The 21123-nt window shown below is 40.7% G+C and overlaps 1 protein-coding gene and 1 non-coding gene across 5 annotated transcripts; one reads left to right on the plus strand and one right to left on the minus strand.

Moving 5' to 3' along the window:
- Positions 1-4217: 4217 nt before the first annotated feature.
- Positions 4218-4324, plus strand: LOC136511061 (small nucleolar RNA R71). The gene has a single exon (XR_010772639.1). It is a non-coding gene; the product is annotated as a small nucleolar RNA R71 (small nucleolar RNA).
- Positions 4325-11607: 7283 nt separating this feature from the next.
- On the minus strand, positions 11608-17502 carry LOC136496169 (WAT1-related protein At5g64700-like). Of its 4 annotated transcripts, none has more exons than XM_066492818.1 (7): positions 17267-17502; positions 17034-17099; positions 16767-16883; positions 13648-13900; positions 13337-13495; positions 12568-12719; positions 11608-12488 (listed from the first exon to the last, which is right to left on the minus strand). In XM_066492818.1, exons 1-7 carry the CDS (start codon positions 17437-17439, stop codon positions 12317-12319), a joined length of 1092 nt encoding a protein of 363 aa, XP_066348915.1. In that variant the 5' UTR covers positions 17440-17502; the 3' UTR covers positions 11608-12316. The 4 variants fall into 4 exon arrangements, with proteins under 4 accessions (XP_066348915.1, XP_066348248.1, XP_066349533.1 ...); XM_066492151.1 differs by having other exon boundaries at positions 12568-12740; XM_066494072.1 differs by lacking the exon at positions 11608-12488 and having other exon boundaries at positions 12598-12806.
- Positions 17503-21123: the final 3621 nt, after the last annotated feature.

Consider the following 21123-nt stretch of genomic DNA (forward strand, 5'->3'; position numbering starts at 1 on the left):
CGGGTAACTTCGTGGATAGCCTCGGGCCTTCCCTATGCGCAAGTGGGTCTCCGGTGTGCCTTCTGGCAAGCTTCTCCTAGACCGCTCCCCGCCGTCTTCACTATCAAGCTTCCGATCAAACCGTCGTGGGCCTTGTTCCCTTCGGTACACGATGGTGGCCACACCACAAACATGGTTGTTGTGATCTCGCAAGACTACAAGCCCCTCTAATGTACAATAATGGTGCGCGCAAACACCGAGTGGTAAGAGGTATGCAAACCTCACTAAACACTAGGCCTACACCTAGAGCAAGCGTATAAGCGGTGGTCTAATCAACCTAAGCACTTCGCAAAGCACTTACGTTAATCACCTAATGAATCACTAAGCACTATACAAGTGGAGATCACTAAAATAGTGTATCAACACCCTTGGAATGTTTCTTTAGCTCCACACTTACCAAATGGCTAGTTGGGGGGTCTATTTATAAGCCCCATGGAGAAAGTAGCCGTTTGGGGGTGAAACCCAGCTTTCTGCTACTGATCGGACGCTGCTATAGTCTAGATCGGACGCGTCCAGTCGTCCTGACCGTTAGAGCACGCGCATTGATCAGACGCACTGCCGAGTCTGGTCGCTGTTGATCGAACACGTCTGGTCACGATGTCGCCGCTCTAGAACCTCTCTGGACTTGATCGCACGCTGTAGTTCTTGTGTCTGGTCAATTATCTGCCAGCGTCCGGTCAGTGCTGAGCTATTGTCACGATGGTGAACAGTGTCATCATCACATCTGGTCACTTTTAGTCCTCAGTGTCCGATCGCTGCTACTAATGCCTACTGCTGTCGAGCATCTTGATCGGACGTGTTCGGTCGCTATAAGGGCAGCGTTCAGTCACCTCTGTGAAGCTTATTTCTTCGCAATCTTGCGTCCGGCTTGGTTCCCATCTTTGTGCTTGGACTTTGCTTGATATCTTGGATCCTCTCTTGTGCTTCTAGGGTCTTGCTTAAGGTGTTCATCATTGGATCATCATGTCGCCTTCATCCAAGTCATGTCTTGCACCCTATTGAACTACAAAACAATCATTTGCAAATTCATTAGTCTAATTTGGTTGTGTTGGTCATCAAACACCAAAATCCAAAGTAAATGGGCCTAGGATCCATTTTCCTTACAATCATCAATCATAAGTATATCAAGCATATTACTAGAGCAAACTAGAAACTTAATAAATAGCAACATACTATTGAAGTAGCATAAAGTCATAAATAAAGAGATACAATGGCTATACCAGTCTCTAGATGGTAGATCCGGAATCCTGAGCGATAGCCCAAACTCTACTTGAACCTAGCGTTAGCTTAAATTTGGAGTCCATACCTGTGGACTGAAGTAGGGCTGGATTGAAGGTAGGGGTGTGGACAAAATCCCGATCCTTCACCTTCTTGTTGATGTTCTTCTCACTATCATCCTAGAGCTTGAGTTGCTTTTCTTCTAGAAGAACGTTCCTCACCACGGGGGCTGATCGGGATGGTGCTCCAACAATGAGAGACATAGGATCAACCTCCATGTCGGTGCTTGCTCGGGACAAAGAACTTCTTGTTGAACGGAATGATATCGCCCGCTTGAGCTTGCCGGCGATCTTGCTCATTTTCCTGCAAAATAGACAAAAACAACACAACTCGTGGAACGGGATTAGGAAAATAAAAATATTAGTGGTTAGCCATCCAAAAGTTAATCATCTAGAGGTTAGTCATCCGAGATTGCCTAGTGAATATTCTAATCAAGATTTTGGCATGTCTTCCACCCTAATTCTTTTTAATTTCCTCTCTTGATTTGTACAACACTACTACTCTTAAACTCTATTTTTCTTGCTCAAATTTCAGCAGCACCTCTCCAACGTTTTCTGAAGATTTTTGCACTACTTCCTCACCCAAACTTTCTCACACTCTTTCTTTCTCCAACACTACCTCTACCAAAGGAAATTCAATTATGAATTTTGCTTTTAGAATTTAGAACTCAGGTGGTTGCCTTGTGTTGTGTTGGAGGCTGAGAGCAGCAAGGAAGGAGTGGAATTTATAGAGGGGGAAGCAGCAGGATGGCCGGCCTAGTGGTGGGGCTGACCAGCCCCACAAGGTGGCCAAATGGCCTCTTCTCTCTCAGATATTTTCTTTGCTTCGTGGTTAAGCATGTGAAGTGCTCTTTTCAGTGGGAATGTGCTTTGGATGGTGTAGAGTGAAAAATGAGTGGGAAAGGAGGTGATGGAAGTGATGTATGGTGGTTATGGAGGTGATGGTGGTGGGTCCCAGGTGTCTATGGGTCCTAGTGCCTGCATTTTTACCGTATACATGTATAAAAATGCAATGCAAAATTACTTTTGTAAAACTATGAAATATGAGAAGATAAATGATGGTATTTTTTTTATATTTTTATGCCTCCACAGTAAATATTTCTTACGGGGGTTTTATGCTCCATAAAAATTATTTACATAGGGCTTGAATTTTTAATATGCCATGATGAGAATTGTTTATTTCATTTTTCTAAAGCAAGTTTTAAGAAGTAAATATGCCAAAGTAAAAATATAATGCAAAAAGTAAATATGGATAACTACCGAGTTACCTCCCGGTGAGGGTTCAGAATTTTAAGTCCACCGAACCAGACTTCTCCGTTCGGGTTCATTCTTCAGGTGTATCCTTCGGTCCCAGAGATGGAGACCTTGATACTTGCTTCTCATGCTATTCCAAATTGGAGCATTGTTCCGGTCTTGGCTTGAAGGTGAACCGCTCTTCCTTTCCGTTAATATGGAATTTGATCTCTCTAGCTCTGACATCAATATGCGCATTTGTAGTGCTCAGGAAGGGTCTCCCAAGAATGATTGGTGTCTTCATGTCCTCCTGCATGTCAAGTACCACAAAATCTACAGGAACGAAAAAGTTTTGTATTTTTACCAGAATATTCTTAGCGATTCCTGCAGGGTAGTGGACCGATTGGTCGGCTAGTTGCAAACACATCGATGTTAGTGTGAGTGTTGAATGGTTGAGTTTGTCAATGACCTTCTTGGGCATGACACTAACACTTGCTCCAAGATCGCATAACGCATTCTCAAAGTTTTGGCTCCTGATCGAACAGTAGATAGTGGGGCATCCTGAATCCTTCTTGTTGACTGGTGAAGTGTTTAGGATGGTCACACTACACTCCTTCGTTAACTTGATTACCTCTGTGGAGGGCAGTGGTCTTTTGTTGTTGAGGATGTCTCTGAGATACTTCGCGTAGGTAGGCACCTGTATGGCATCTAGCAATGAAATATTGATATATAACTTTTGAATTACCTCTACAAAGTTACCAAATTGCTCATCCATTTTGGCTTTTTGATTTTTACGTGGAAACGGTAGGAGGGTCGTGTCGTGAAAATCTTGTTGTAACTCTTGCTCTTGTGGCCCATTTTCTTCATCGTCCTTCTTCTCCTCTTCCTACACTACCACTGGTGTCTTACCTATCCTTGTCAGATATGGCAGATCACGAGTAGACTTGCCACCTCTTGTGGTTATGGCATGGACCTTCTCAAGGTTAGCGACAAAAGGCAGAGCAGCGGCCAACTGGACTAATTGAGATTCTATCTTTTTATTATAGCTAAGTTGGTCTTGTATGGCAGAAGAAAAACTATCCATTTTAGTATTTATATTTTCTAGGACCTTGTCATTAAAAGCAAGCTTTTTAAAAATACTCTCATTAATCCTAGCTTGTTCTAAGATCAATTCTCTTAAGGATGGTTGCTTGGGATTAGAAGAATTGTAGTAATTACCTTGATACTTACCTTGGTAAGTAGACCATTGTCGTTGTTTCTATCCTTGTCTCTGTTGTTGTGAACCTGAATTGTTGCCAATGATGTTTACATCATCTTGTGATTCAGGGAATTCAATCCCTAAATACTCTCCACATGTGTTTTGAGCATTGAAAGCATCTTGAATGGCCTGCAAATCTTTCTTGTAATTGTCTCGCTGTTCAAGCCAATTCAACAGTGCATCCATCTTGGTTGACAATGCACACACCTCTTCTGGTACTTCTTCACTCTTATTGCATGATTGAATATTACATGATGACCAGCCTTGATTAGAGGCTATCTTTTCCATAAGAGTTTTAGCTTTTCCAAGGGTGAGTGACATAAATGATCCTCCAGCAGTGGCATCGAGTTGTTCATGGGCTTTCTGCGTTAATCCATGGTAGAAACTTTGCATGAGCAACCAATATTCCATTCCATGATGAGGACAATCTAAAACATATTCTTGAAAACATTCCCATGCTTCTAGAATGGTCTCTCCTTTCTGCTGTTGGAAGATTGAAATCTTTCCTCTTAAGGCATTGGTCTTGCCTATAGGGAAAAACTTTTCTAGGAAGGCCTTTGAACACTTTGCCTATGTATTGATGTGATCTTTGTTGGTGTAGAACCACTGCTTCGCTCTTCCCATAAGTGAGAATGGGAACAAATGAAGTAGTATGATGTCTTAAACAACAACCTTGATGACGACCATGCTACTTATCTCCAGGAAATTCTGAAGATGAGCACTAGCATCTTCATGTGCCTTTCCGCTAAATGGGGTAGCTTGTACCATGTTGATGAGGTTTGGATTGAACTTGAACTCAAGATTATCGGTTTTGAGTGTTGGTCCAGTGCAAATGTTCTTAGTGCTTGGAGCAGAGAATTCACGTAGAGTCATGTCAGACATGGCTTCAGAAACTGGTGTTAAGCTTCCTCTTACTGTGGTTGATTTTGATTGATGGAATTTATTGGTAAATCACAACCAATCCTGCAATACCCTGTATAAGATATGAACAAAGACAAACAAGGGTAAGCCTGCTAAAGCAAAGGTTATGATTTTATCAATAAGTATTTATTTGGTCAATTCTCTTAGCCAAGTGCCCCTCCCCAGTAGTGGCGCTAGAAATGCTTGTTGACATTTCTTAGCATCACTCTTAACTAAGTTGTCATCCCTAGCATGATTCTAGAAATGCGTTGTTGGTAATTATGAGAATACTTGTAAACTATATATATAAGGTATCTGCAAGCGCACAGATAATTTACCATTATAGCATTTCACCCGGTAGTATACCGAGTATCATTATTTATATTTTATCCACAGGGAGGAGCTATGGGGTTGTGTTGGCAAAGAGATATTGACAAATATGTACACTTATGATAAAACCACTCTCATGCTATGGCAGGGGTAAGTCAAGTGATAAATAAATGATAAGTGTAAGGTAATAATGGTATTCCAGAGATAGAAATAGATACTCATAAAATGTAGTAAGACTAAGCAGGAGATTCGTTAAGAGCAAAATATTCCTAAGTCATTACTTATATACTAAGTCTTTTGTACATCCAAGTATATACACTCTTATCTATAGTATAACTAACTTTGGATCTATGCATAAGGAACATTACTAAGGAAGATTAAGAACAGAGCTTGTCTTCCTTCGCAATCATGTTCTACGTGCTTTACAAATGGGGAGTGGACTACAAAGGACTCAACAGAAGTGTCACATCTGAGATCTACCACATGACCTAGAGTGCAGAATGCATCCATAGGCAAACAATATGTAAGCACCATGCTTACATAATGTCGACCACTTAACTCACTCAAGAAATAAGCTAAGAGCTTTACGAACATATGCATATATTCATCATCAATCATAAGTATATCAAGCATATTACTAGAGCAAACTAGGAACTTAATAAATAGCAACATAATATTGAAGTAGCACAAAGTCATAAATAAAGAGATATAATGGCTATACCAGTCTCCAGACGGTAGATCCGGAATCCTGAGCGGTAGCCCAAACTACTTGAACCTTGCTAGCTAGCCTATACTAGAAACTTGAAGAATTGGAGCTCTATTCTCTTCTCTCTATAAACCCTAATTTCTGGTCTACTCTTGACTTATGGCAGCATGCCCTAGAGGGGGGGGGGGGGCAGGGGCTGGTTATATAGACCGGAGTGTCCAACGTGAGCCCTCGGACCAATCCAACTTAATGTACGGTGTAGATGCATCCTAGGAGGCGGTGGGAAACCGACGTATGAAGGAGGCTGACAGGTGGGTCCCCTAGGGTGGGCGGCCTCTAGGTGGGGCCGACCGACCCCACCTGGTAGTGGCTTGGCCCCCACTTCGGTGTGGAGTCCTCTCGAGTCTTCTGGAACCTTCTAGAGTTGATTTCGCTGTGGATAAGCGTGATTTTATTTGATGATTTGATCCTCCTTGATGACTTTCTAAAATAACATTGCTAAAAGCATAGATTCACCAAAACTTGTAGAATTGTCAGTTTAAACCCCTAAGTCTATGTTGGTGATCCTTTTATGCATTTATACAAGAAAAGTTGACTGTTTATGTTGGATGATAACTACCGTCAACAGCGTGTCGATAAAAGAGACACGTGAGACCATCTAGTAGATGCGTCTATCAAAACCATGAAGTACCTGAATGGCCCCAACAATGGTTGGACCGGACCACAAATATCTCCTTGAATTCTTTCAAGGAATTTGAGTGGTTTAGCTCAAATTTTAAGATATGATGGTCTTAAAATTAATTTCCCAGTTGCACAAGCAGTGCAACAAAAAACTTTATTTTGGGGAAATTTTGTATTTTCCATATCTTGACCAATGGAATTGCCGATAATTTTCTTCATCATCCCTATTCCAGGGTGCCCAAGTCAATCATGCTAGTTACAGAATGTATCGACATCTTGGAAAATTATCTTATAAGCAACATGTTCTATGGGCTTTATGTATGTAAAGTACAATCTACTTTGGAGTGAAGAAATCTTTTCACAGATTTGTTTGCCATATACAGTAAGTTTGGTAAAGAGAAGAAATTCCTCTTTATTATCCATATGTGTTTCTATATGGAAACCATTCTTATGGACATCTCTAAAACTTAGAAGGGTACGAGTTGAGTTGGGATACAACAAGGCATCCTCCATCGTAATTTGTGTACCCATAGGATGGGTAATAGTGGCTCTTCCTAAATCAACTATTAACGCATCACGACCAACGATGGTCATAATATTTCCTTCTCTTTTCTTAAGAGTCTAGAAATATTTCATCTCTCTAAGTATAGAGTTTGTGGTACATGAGTCCACAAGGCATAATTCTTCCTCCTTTGGATTGAGATCAATAGACATCTATATGTAAAACAAATGAAATTAAAATACTCAAATGTAATATATAGAGTTATACATACAATATATTCAATATCAAGTACAAGAGTATGATATTACAATATCAATGAGTTGGTACAACTTAACAACAATACAAAAAAGTTTGTACAACTCTCAAGCACACTAAATAATACAACCCAAAAACAACTATACGTTTGTATGACTTAAACTATTACGACATTTATCAAATGAGATATCAAATGTTGGACCGAGATTACTCCAAATCTCCAAACATGTCTCCAGAACCAAAGTCTAGGAGCATGTTCTCCGTCGATGGAAGGTTCTCTTCAATGTTATGAGAATTGTTGTTCACTTGTTCTTTTGGGGCTTGATTGGAACAAACCTCTTTCGGGACAGCCTCAGATGCAAGATTGAAGTGTGCCTCATATCTTGTGTCTCCGGTTGGCTTGACCTCCTTTAAGGACTTTCGGTACAAAGAAACCATATGCGTAGGTGCACGACAATTCTTGGCAAAATGCGAAAAATCTTCACATCTATGACACTTATTGTTATTTTTGGATTTCGCATTGTCCTTCTTCCTCTTGTTTAAATTAAGCCTTTGTCTCCTGTTATGTTTGCGTTTACCAGTTTTGTTCTTTGGAAAAGATCCATTGAACTTATTCCTAGTATTTTTCTGTATGTTGTGAACCTCAGGCAGAGGCGCCAAACCAACAGGGCACTTATGATGATTCTTTAGAAGAAGTTCATCATGTTTTTCTTCCTGAGTCAATGTATGAATAAGCTAGGAATAAAGCTGGTAATTATGAGCCCTATATTGCTGTTGTAATACTCTATCAGATGGAAGCATAGTAGAGATTGTTTTCTCTATCTTGTCTGCATCCGTTGGCTCTTTCTCACAAAACTTCAACTTAGAACAAATCCTATGAACATCGTGATTATAGTCTGCCACAAATTTGAACTCTTAGAGACGTAAATGATTCCATTCATGATTGGCCTCATGCCAAATAAGTTCTTTTTGCTGCTCATATCGCTCTTTAAGAGCGACCCATAATTCACGAGGATTTTTAATCATAACATATTCAGATTTAAGGTCCTTATGAATATAAAACCGTAGCAAAGCCAAAACAGTATATGTATGCTTATCTTGCAGAACAACCCTAGTTTGGGGTTCCTGAATTGTAGCCAAAAGACTACGAGATGCAAGCACTATCTTGATATCAGAAGCCCATGCGTAGGGTAATTGTTGCCATTTAACGCGAGTTCCTCGAACTCCTTAGTGGCCATGATCCTACGTGGACAACCATGGATTAATTAATTTACCGTATGGTAAATTAAAATCAACATGGTAATGTTGTAATACTAAATGTAATATTTTAAAGTTTATATCTTATCATAGTTTTGGATTGTTATAGGTAATCACAAAATTGTGTAGACCATACAACAAATCATCATAAATTTTAATATACATAAGACAGATAGTCTCTAAGTCAAAGACAAAGAGTAGATCTTTATGGTAGGCAAATATATTGCTGCCTAAGCACGGTCTCTGGGCAGAATAATTCACAAGTGAATCAAACACAACCATTGCTTAGGTCTCTACCATCTTATGTAATAGGCTAATAGCAAAATAATATGATGAAAATGGTAATCATCGCGTGGATGTAGACCATTTATAACAATCCAAAACCATTATTTTGGGTAAAAACACAGGGTAGGTAATCATCAAATCTCAGAGGAACATGATGTAGACCTCTTAGTAATGGGTGATTTAATCACTGCTATGGCATGGTCTCTAGGCAGGATAATTCACAAGGAATTAAACGCAGCCAATGCCATAGACTCCATTACCTTGTGTTAATTAACTAAAATAACCGATATTTATATTGCAATTTTAAACCTACGGTAATTAAAGTTTTCTAATTTTGTGGATAACTTTGTTAAATTGCATCTAAGTCACTAGCGAATTTAACATGTATGTGGTGCAAAAGGGGGTTGGGAGCACCAACATACCCAATTCTATCATAAAATTACAAATGCAACATATATTTGGGTACAAAACAGGGGGTTTGGGTGCACCAACATATTTCAATTTAATAATCAAAATCACAAGTGTAATATGTATGTGGTGCAAAATGGGTTTTGGGTGCACCAACATACGCCAAAATATAATAGAATCACATATTGCATTGTAATATAATAAAATCAAACCACATTTATATACAATGACAAGGTACCGTAGGTACAGAGCAACATCAAACAATATAGCTAAACTGATGTTCTTGCAAAAAATTAAATTAGCTAAGCCATATGCTAATTAATGGTACTACTGCTGAAAGGAAAAATAACTAAGAAATAAAATTCCTAGGCATCAAAATAGGGCATAGTCAGCCCAGGCGAGCCAGCGGCCCAGCGGCCAGGCTAGGCGCACGGCCCAACCAGCCGGCTAGGGGCGTGGCCCGGCTAAGCCAGCGGGGAAAGGGCAGCGTGCATGCAGGCCTCAACCAGCGGCGCGGGAAACCCTAACCGCCCAGCCCAACTGTCGCCGCTGCCGCTTGCAAACGCCGTCGCCGCCGCCTGCTGTCATCCTAGCCATCGTCGCCGCCGCTACTGCTGTTCCTGCCGCCTACATGAGTGAAGCCACTGTCTTGTGCCTCCTCTTCATCCTCTCATGGTGGGCGCGAGCCGAGGCCCATGCACCGACCATGGAGGCCGGCCGGCGGGGAAGAACCCGGCCATTTCTGGCGAGCTCCGGCCATGGAGGCCGTCGCTGCAAGCCAGGAACAGCAGATCCACCCCCACCGGCCCTTCCCAAGCCGCTCGAAGGCAGGGAACCGCCCCCTCCTCGTCTGAGGAGGAGACGAACTTGGCTTCGAGGGTGTTTTCGAGCGGGAGGGTGTTTCGGCGAAGGCCATGGCGGCGATTGGCCGCCACGTCGACGTAGGAGGTCGACGTAGGAGCGCGGTCTAGTTGGTGGAGGTGGCGGCAGGAGCACGACGTCAAGGTCGTAGGCGAAACCAGCCAGCCACATCTCCGCGTTGGCGCTATGGTTGGGGAGCAAAGGGGCGCCATGGGGTGCGGCCATGGAGCCACTGCCTCTATTCCATGGCAACGTGAGTGGGGCCAGCGGTGTTGTTGTTGGTGGTGGCAGCAGCGTCACCGGTGGCCTCGGCAGCGTCGACGTCATCGGTGGCGTCCTTGGTGGCGCCCCCACGCGCCTGACGAACATGGCTAGGCCATGCGTCGAGCAGACGCCTGGGGCGAACTGCAGCGGGGACGATGGGCGCGGCGATGAACGGTGGCCACTGCTCCCTCTAGTGCGGACTCCGTGGAAGCGGCGAGGAGGGATGCGGTAGTCGGAGATGTCCCAGAGGGCACGACGGACGGCACCCTGTAGCATGAAGCGGCGAAGGCCTCCGGCGTGGTTGCTGCGGGTCATGGCGGTCTCCACGGCATCGGTGATGGAATCGACCATCGCATTCATGGAAGGTACATGAGTCGTCATGTTCTACCTTAGGATGCAGCGACGCCGGTGATTCCTTATCCGACGAACTCTCTCCTTTCCCTTCTCCTATTCGCGTCAGTGGTGAGCGAGCGTGTCTGATAACGTATTGCAAGTGAAATGGTGAAAGCGAAAGCGATCGATGAAAAGTGACTGATGTCTCTATTGATGAACAATGTCTGTACATATATACAAGCCCAAGGGGCAGTTGTTTATTGGTGAAAAGGTGTCTTTCTATGCCTATCCTGGAACTGTCATTAGCAGTTGCTAATGATGAGATTAACCTAAATTGATCACTAAATAATAATCTTAACAACTGCAATGGAGCTAAGATATCGCTACTACAAAAAAAGATTTTAGGAGATAGACTTCCCAATTAATTATTTTTAGGGGAACTTCCTAATTAATAGAGACGAGCATTTTTACACTGCTTTGTAAATGGCCAAGTGGGCCCCAAACAAATACCCACCTCTGCTAATCATTTACAGAGGTGGGCATCACATCCAAAGAAGATCACATTCGTAAAATGTGCTATTTATAGAAGCGGGTCACTTAACAACGTTGCATGTGTAGATGCTTTTAGAGAGGAGGATGTTAGCCTTGGACCCACTGACAAACTGCACAGTAAGTGCCTAGGCCAGCCCGCCTCTGTAAATAAGGTCATGTTCGCTTGTCTTATAATTCGTACTTTTCAACTTATTTTTTCAGTCGGAACAATATTTTTCTCTCACAACAAATCAGCCGGAACAGTGTTTCGGCTTTCAGCGAAGCGAACGGGGCCTAAAGAAGCACGTCTCCGATAATCAATTATGTAGTAGTGTGTTTAAAGAGGATTGCGATTACAATGTAAGATTACAACATGGACATTAAGCTTGATGAACTAAGAAAAATGTTTACCTTGGATACATAATGGAGTTAGAGTACATTCCATAAATCTTAGATTTGCAGTTCTTGGGTGCATAAAGACAACGCGTCTATTGAGGTCATTTCCTTACCTCTAACGTAGTCTGCTATTTCTCTTCTGACAACGTTAGGGCCTAAAACATGTGTTTATAGACATCTAGATGGGCCAAACAAAACTGGTCCGGTGCCACCAAAGATAGCTTGGAGCATAAATATAAAACACAAGCTAAGTGAAACACACACTTCCACTAACCCACTTACATTTTTTTCTCTGTTTTACGTAAAAAGGTAACCTGGTGATGGCGATATGGATTCTAAGCCTTATAAATTAGTCTAACCTATCCTTGACAACAAGGTAGGACTAAAGCCACCATAGTCTCATGACAACACACTTGGGCTGCGCCAAATGTCACCAAATGTGACCAAATGAAAGAGCTACAAAGCCAAAATTTGGCACCAAACCAAATTAAGGCTAATTTTAGTAAAAAAGAGTCAAGATTTGTCCTTGCATTTTTAGCCACACTTAGGAGCAACCAAACGCGCCACTTTATGCGGTAGTAGCATTAGGGATGCTGTTTTGCTTGAGGATTATTACAGTTACCATAAAACCCTTCATGGAAATTATGGATTTAGTAAACTACTTGATCTACTATCTACTAAGAAAATTATTCTTATTTTTTTTTACCTTGGATACATAACGGAGTTAAGTACATTAGTCGAATCCATCGAACTTAGATTCATAGTTCTTGGACGTGCAAAGCTGATGAGCCGGTCAATGTTTATTCCTTGACCTCTGCCGTAGTATGATGTTGCTCTTTCGGGTAACTCTCAGCAGATTTCTTATGCTCAGCTTTCTCGGTATCCTGAGTGACATTGTCAGTCTTAACCTCTTTGCTTTTACCCCACAGCATGGTGTAAAGGCTTCCGACCAGCAAAATTCCACCCAAGATGCTGCCGGAAACGAAAGTCTATTTCAGCGCATATTTGAATATCACCGCTATAGTCAGCTGATAGCGAGTATATGATTTACCTGCCGAGGTGAACAATCTCACCGAGAAAGAATGATGAGCAAAATATTGTGAACACGAAGCAGAGCGGGGTCCAGGCGGCGAAGAACATAGGGCCTCTCATCTCTATGCACCAAGTTTGCAGGTAGTAGGACACTCCCGTCACCATAAAACTCTTAAGCATGCAACCAGTTGTCTAGTAGTCAGATACGTGCAATCAAACTCTAGAAGCTTTGGCCACGGTATTCACTAACCATTGAGGCTGATCATATAATAAAAACTAATGTATCGACAGGTTGGACATGAAAAATACCGCCAAATTAATCTATTATCTTTTGAAAAAATAGCAGTCCTAAATAAAGATAATAAAGAAATAGCAGTCCTAAATAAAGATAATAAAGAAAAGTAACGATCAAACGCGTGTGCCAAAGACCATGCCAATAACGGGAAAAAATAGGTGGATATAGTAAGCATGGAGCTTCAGTGCATGCCGCCCCTAATCTACTGCCACATGTAAAAACAAAATAATCAAACGTTCGTGGTCCTTCTCCGTCTACCTGCACTGACCGTAATTGACTTGGCCCATATAGGCCAACGAAAGACAGCCTAATGCGTTGCATCATGAGGTGAGAACGTGTGACAGTCGTCCACGGCATGCATATATGGAATGCCGGTGCATACTTTATGCATGCAATTTTTTCCCAATAATGAATGCACCAGTGGAAGAGGACGAATGACAATTTTATGTCCCTTCACACGTGGACGAGGGAGAAAAAAAAGGGCAGAACTTACTGAGTATAAAATGGCGAGCAAGCTGATGTCGAAGCGGAGCTTCCATTTGGAGAAGTCCCGCTCCGCGACCACCGCGACAACGAACGATTGCACCGTGCTGAACAGGCACTGTGTGACAGTCAAAACCATCTTATCTGTGCAATCCTTTAGCAAAGCAGGCTGCACAGTCAACAGACAAACAGAACAGACACAGATTCAGCAATTACAGCTGTGGATGCAGACAGACATGCAAGAACAGGAGCTCAGAACAATTTAGAGAATGCACAACGTCCTTGGTTTCTGGTAAAGAAAAATACGTAATGCATGCGAACCTGAAAAACTATCCACAAAGACCAGCACATGTTGGCGACCACCATAAGGAATGTCCATTTGATCCATACCCCCTTCGGAACTACTGGTTTCGAGCCTGCTGGTGCTGGGTCAGAGGCGAAGGCCAGGTGATGGTTCACAGGGCTTATTGACGGCCCGGTGAAGAAGGCGATGGTGAAGACTCCAGCCAGGCAGAGCGCTATGCCAGTGACCTTGGCTATGCCTGAAGAACTCCTCACCTTCACATCCTCCATCCTGGCAAGCAAACATTTCATTCCGCGTATTTATACATGAGTACATGACAAGTAACAGCTGAATATGTAGTCCGCGTTCCTTATATTATATACAGACATTGAAGTTTGGACTCTTGTCTATCAATCTTACTTTTACTAGTTATTAGAGGTTACGAAGGAGTCTATGTTAATTCTCACCAGATGTCCTAGAAAAAAGATAATAAATCCTATAGTTTTTCACAATAATCAGAAACTTCTAGCCTTTAATCTGATAGACTCTAACCATCATCGCAATAATAGACATTGCATCTATTCTGTTTTATAAAAGTTACCCACCTCTATCATTATAAAATAATATAAAGTAACCCCTGATTTTATATCTTAATTATACACATATGTTGTTATAAAAATAATTCAAAATAGCCCCTAGATTTGTATCTAAATTGCCAACCTTTGGCATTATAAAAGATAATTAAAAAATATCCCCAAATCTGCATCTAAATTAACCACAAATGCCATTATAATTTACAAAAGATAATTCAAAATAACATCCTATTTTTTTTATCTAAATTACCCTCCTTTTGTATTATAAAATATAATTAAAAAATAACTATTAAGTTTGTATCTAAGTTAACCACCTATGTCATTACGACAGATAATTTAAATAACCAACTAATTTTATATCTAAATCATGCACCTATGCCATTAGAAAAAATAATTTAAAAAATTCCTAATATTTTATAAATTATGCACATATGCTATTATGAAAGATACATAATACCCCTAAATTGTATTCAAATTACCCATAATATATGTGATTACAAATGTTAAATATAATATGAAGTGATAACTTTTAATCTGTATCTAAATTATCCAGCTTAATCGTTACAAATAATAACTAAAAATAGCTATCAAATTTACATATAAATACTAACATAAGCTATTGTGAAAAATAATTCAATTTCCATAAAGTAGGCTATATATATTCCTAAATTACACACTTTGGCTATTGTTAAGTTAAATGTAAGCATAATTTCTCCAAAAACTAGACCAAGTAAACATGTATAATTTAGGATAAATATTTATCTTAATAACTTACCAAGCTTCAAAAAATGCCTGAAGAAACTACGTAGCAATGACCTTGACGATTCACTTTAAGTTTACTCCATCATAATAAATTTTGTAAGCTATTATTTTAAATGAGTTTAAAAATTTTGACTAAAATAATTTAACTTAATTTATAATACAATACCACTATAGATATAATTCCTTAATATAATAAATTCATCATCTTGACTATCATGGTGTTATCATTATAGGAACTAAGAGGATAGCCCACCTAGAACCTTTTTGAATAAAATAAAAAAATGAAAATTTTGAATAAAGATAAAATAAGAACAAGAGTTTCAAGTTCATAAATGGATAAAGAATTCAGCAACTGGATTCAAACTCGAAAGCTAAAATATAGATTCATGATGTCATATAAGGGATACAACAAGGTCTTAATAACTTAAACTTAGGTTTCTACATATGACAATAGAGAAAACAAATAAATCCTAGTAATTCTAATAAAAGTCCCAAATGGGTCTCATGTATCCTCGCAAGACTTAGAGTATAAAAAGATAAATCCTAGAAATTCATAAGCATCTACCATCAATTCGGTAGACTCGAATAACCACTGATAATAATAGCCATTGAATCTATTCTATTCTCTATACAAGTGCCTGCATGAGCGATATCTAAATATATATTTTATATTTTAGCAATCATGAAAAGTATTTCGTCAATGACTCATATGCTAAATATACTAACAAATTATTTAAAATTATATTAACAACCATGACATATAATTTATATAAGTTGTTACTTTAGATATATTTATATATTTTTCACTAAACCTTTGACATATGCATATTGATAGTGCCAACATATATAACTAAAACGTTGTACTCTTTCATAATGGTTGATGTGGTTATTTTTTTTAGAAAATGGAATATATAGTATGGCTATTATGTTGATGATGATAATCGTGTCCGGATATTTCTGAAGTGAGGATTTGTGGTATGGAATAACGTGAAGACTTCAAAAGAAACGTCTAATCAGAGACAGTAATTAATAGAAAGCTTACTTTCCGTACTGTCTAAAACCGTGTGTACGTTACTTTAGTTAGGCTTTAGTGGAACTCGCAGCTCAAGCACCGCCAAAAAGTTTAGTAATACGTAGAAAAAGTTTTGTCTAAAATGCATGCTACTCGCTGTACTTGTTAGGTTTTAGTGGAACTCGCATTTAGGCGGTGTATGTTTGGAAGGGCTCCGTGAGAGGCTCTACAGTGGCGGACCCAGGGGCCGCAGGGCTGCCCGTGCTGCAGCCCTTGTCGTTGGCGAGAAAACTCCATAGAAACTTAATTAGCTGTAAAAAATAAAGAGAGAAAATTTAGTCCTTTTTAATGTGGTTCAGCCTGGGACTTTGCAGATTTCCAAATCCACCTATGACTCTTCTATTTTTCACTAGAAAAACGACTCCTATAAAACGTTTGGTAGAGTTCTTCTGGAGGAGCCGAAGCTGAAGATGAGCCCTACCAAACATGCTCTTAGAAGTGGTACTGCGGTAGGCTATAATGATTTTGATGATGCTGAAGATTCGGTGGGGTTTGTCCTCGTGGAGTCGTGGGCCATGGGCAACTGCCACATATTGATGACATATGTGTATACACGATTATCTAATGCAAGACGGGGCTATAGATTTTCATTATAATTACCTCTGAATTAATTAATGAAGCAGTCTCATGCGTTGGATGATTGTGCATGGACATATGTTATTATGAGTATATAGCAGGTGACCATAGCTTTTCTATATATATGGATCATCCACTGGTTTTACCGTACAACCTTAGTAGCACCGCCATGAAGAAGATGATGGCAGGAATTGAGCTGTCTGCTGCAGATGCCACAGTTGCAGAGGTGAACTTGAGGCTCACATTATACAGATTTACGCCAAGCGTAATCCTGAAAAAGCAATTTCGATCCACATGTAGGAGTATATTATTAGGGACTGCACTGAGCTCATGTTTCAGCTTGCAGATAACTATAGCACCCGATCGGTTCCTTCTTTTGTTTAATTTGCAGGAATTAAACACCGCAAAGATGCGCGCATACCCGATTAAGGTACAAAAGAAGATCTTGAAGAGCACCCGAGATGACATGACGGGTCGTGCATGTTTCCTACAAATATAATCGATCCAACAGACATGTATTTCTCTTTCTCAGCTAATAAAAAAGTGCAGTGCATGCAAATAATACAATACGAAGTGGCATATGCATAGAGAGAGAGAGAGATTGCTGCCTTTTCTTTCTACATAGCTACTGCAGCTGGTGGTTTGTTGATGTACCTTTGTAGAAGAGCCATTGGCAGCAAGAGGACGGAGCCAACTGCTTGGCGATAGAAGAAGAAGATGTAGGTGTTGATCCCCTGGTTGAAGGCTGCCTTGGATATCACGAACAAGCCAGTGTAGATCAGCTGTACGATGACGGCGAGGCAATAAGGCTTCATACTTGCTTCCATAATCTTCAAGTGACGACCAAATGAGGACAAAAAAAAAGTGTGTGAGAGAGGGGGGAGAGGAAGCGGCTAGGGAGAAGAAGCAGGGAGAGGAGTTTATATGTTTGATACTATATATATTGCTTGCCTTGATGTGTAATAGTGGAATATGCGCTCATCTTTAATTTCTCTCCATCCCTTGTGGGATCTGATTCAAGCTGACACAGCTGTGTCGTCCTCTGCGATCCATCACCTCGACGAGTGCAGCATCGTGTGCTCATCAGGGGTCAGGACTCAGGACCCTGAGTGCAGTATCGTGTGCTCATCGTATCGCTGAGCGACGGCACGACGAAAGCAGTGTCACCGGGAATGTGGTACGGTGCCACGTTTCTGTAACCTGCCTGCGTTCTTAGCCGGGAACGTGAAACAATCTCGTTATCACAGTGAAAAATCCTTTCTTAAAGAACGTATCACGTTTTTTGATCGTCGTTCCACAACGCAGTCCTCCCGGAAGGTAGCGGCTTGCATGCGAGGTGAATCGGTCAGCAACGATGTGGATTTGGACCCAGCTGCAGTTGTGTGCTCAGGCCGAGTACTATATATACCTGTAGCCTGTACACACGCGCACACACCGTGCCAGACGAGACAAGGGTGCGGCTGCGTGCCTCGTCGTGGCTGCCTTCTCCGCAGCGGAGCAGCAGCGAGAGGAGAGTAAGGTTCCTGGCGGACCCTGAGTTGATGGTGTGCAGGCAAGTGTACTCTTCCCGTCCTAAAATAAATATATATCTCGTTTTCCGAAAGTCAAATGTTTTTAGGCTTGACCAAGTATTATAGAAGACGATATCAATATTTATATTTCTAAATAAATTTATTATGAAAGTATATTCCATTATCAATCTAAAGATACTCATTACACATCATAACCATGAGTATCTTTTTGATATATTGGGTAAAACTTAAAAAGATTTGACACCTCGGGAAGTAAGACGTGCACTTATTTTAGGACGAGGAAGTAGATTTTTAGGTAACCGAGCATGCCAGACTTCATGCCAGACTTCGATCTGATCTGTGCACTGTGCTCAAGTCTTCAGACTAGACCAACTTGACTTGAGACATCGGCGGCAAAGCGACACCACCACCACCATTGTTGTTGCATGCAACCTCTGCCTCTGTTCTCGACGCTCATGCTCTCGATGCTACATTGTGTCAGCAGTGAACACACATGAGCTCATTATACAAAGTCGCTGCAACTTTTTTTGCAGCCACATATATGATATATAGTTTTGGTATGCATAAATTATTACAGGAATATAAAAACGTAAATGTAATTGAATATGAAAATAAATACACTGATTTAGCATACCTATGTCATAGCTATCAATGTAAAAGATTTTGTCCTCTTTCTGGTAATATCAATAGCTTTGTTTTGGCTTAAACTCATGTACTCTTGGGTGAAACACGCTTTGACAACACTACGCACAATTAGCTATGAGAGAACACTGAAACATAACTGATTATTGCTATATGCATGCCTATATCTAATTTTTCTAGATCATATTTTACCAATCAACGAAATGAACAACGTGTTTATGATCATAAAAATGCTTTGTTAATATTATATTTTACAAACATAAACCCAGTAATCTATAGATAGGCTGGTATGAATTGTCTTACTGAAAAAGGTGCGATAAACAAACTCGATGCTACCTATCTATTTATGTGCCATCTTTTTATATAATTTTAAAAACATACACAACTGGATTCAGGTTCTTTGCCGAGTGCCTGAGGCACTCGGCAAAGGCCAAATTGCACTCGGCAAAGAACACACGGCAAAAATTTGATCGGCAAAGCCCTCTTTGCCGAGTGTCTTTTATCGGGCACTCGACAAAGGCTTTGCCGAGTGCCCTGGGGACACTCGGCAAAAAAAAAGCGACCGTCACGGCGCCGGTCCCGTTGACGGTCACTTTGCCGAGTGCCAACCCTGCAGGCACTCGGCAAAGATTTTTTATTTTTTTTAAAAAAATTCTTTGCGAGCGGGCCGGCGTGGGCGCATCGCGCGGCGTGGAGGCGGGGGTGGGCAGGCGTGGGCGCTGGGCTGGCTGGCTCTGACTGCCCGGCCGGCCCAAAATGCCTAAGTCCCCGCGGCCCCGCCCCCAATCGCCCTTTGCCGAGTGCCGGATCAGGGAGGCACTCGACAAAGATTTGATTTTTTTTAAAATTTCTTTGCCGAGTGCCCCAGATCTGGCACTCGACAAAGATTTAATTTTTTTTTAAATTCTTTGCCGAGTGTCTCAGATCTGGCACTCGGCAAAGATTTTTTTTTTTTAAAAAATACTTTGCCGAGCACCCCTGGCACGGCACTCGGCAAAGATTTTTTTTTTATAATTTCTTTGCCGAGTGCTCCTGTGGATGCACTCGGCAAAGAGGAAATTTTTAAAAAAAATTTAAAACCCTCTTTGCCGAGTGCCTTATGCCTGGCACTCGACAAAGACACTCTTTGCCGAGTGCCATGCCCCGGCACTCGGCAAAGTTTTTTTTTGTTTTTTTGTTTTTGGCCTTCAATTTTTTTGTGCAGCCCTTTTAAAGCATCAGGAACTCCTAGTTACAATTTGGGGATTTTTTATGGCTTTTTGATATATTTAGTTACTTTATTTCGTTAACTTGAATTTTTCCGAAAAATAGAAATTTGAACTGCACGTGGTACGAATAATGGAATTTAATGATTTAAAAATTGATAGTCATGTTAGTGAGTGTTGTGAGAGGCCGTATCTAGGAACGGATCCGAAATTTCGGACATCTTGTTCACAAAACATGTCCGTGAAATTGCGTGTGAAGTGTTTTTAAATTCTATAAAAAGCAAACGAAGTCCGAAAATCATGAAACTTGTTGAGAAGTCGTGATATCATATGTGGAGGCTATGATAAAAATTTCAGAAGATTTCATGCACGTTGTCACGTACGATGCTTACAAACCAGGACATCTCTACATGTGATATTAGATCTCACATGTAGAGATGTCCTGGTTTGTAAGTATCGTACGTGACAACATAAACAAAATCTTCTAAAATTTTTATCATAGCCTCCACATATGATATCACGATATCTCAACAAGTTTCATGATTTTTGGACTTCGTTTGCTTTTTATAGAATTTAAAATCACTTCATACGCAATTTCGCGGACATGTTTCATGAACAAGATGTCCGAAATTTTGGATCTATTCCTGGATACGGCCTCTCACAACACTCACTAACATGACTATCAATTTTTGAATCATTAAATTCCATTATTCGTACTACGTGCAGTTCAAATTTCTATTTTTTTGGAAAAATTCAAGTAAACAAAATAAAGTAACTAAATATATCAAAAAGCCACAAAAAAATCCCCAAATTGTAACTAGGAGTTCCTGGTGCTTTAAAAGAGCACAAAAAAAATTGAAGGCCAAAAACAAAAAAAAAAACAAAAAAACTTTACCGAGTGCCGGGGCATGGCACTCGACAAAGGGTGTCTTTGCCGAGTGCCAGGCATAAGGCACTCGGCAAAGAGGGTTTTAAATTTTTTAAAAAAAATTTCCTCTTTGATGAGTGCATCCACAGGAGCACTCAGCAAAGAAATTATAAAAAAAATTAAATCTTTGCCGAGTGCCGTGCCAGGGGCACTCGGCAAAGTATTTTTTAAAAAAAAATTCTTTACCGAGTGCCAGACCTGAGA

Source organism: Miscanthus floridulus, chromosome 1 (genome assembly GCF_019320115.1).
Source record: "Miscanthus floridulus cultivar M001 chromosome 1, ASM1932011v1, whole genome shotgun sequence".
In the NCBI taxonomy this organism is placed as follows: domain Eukaryota; kingdom Viridiplantae; phylum Streptophyta; class Magnoliopsida; order Poales; family Poaceae; genus Miscanthus; species Miscanthus floridulus.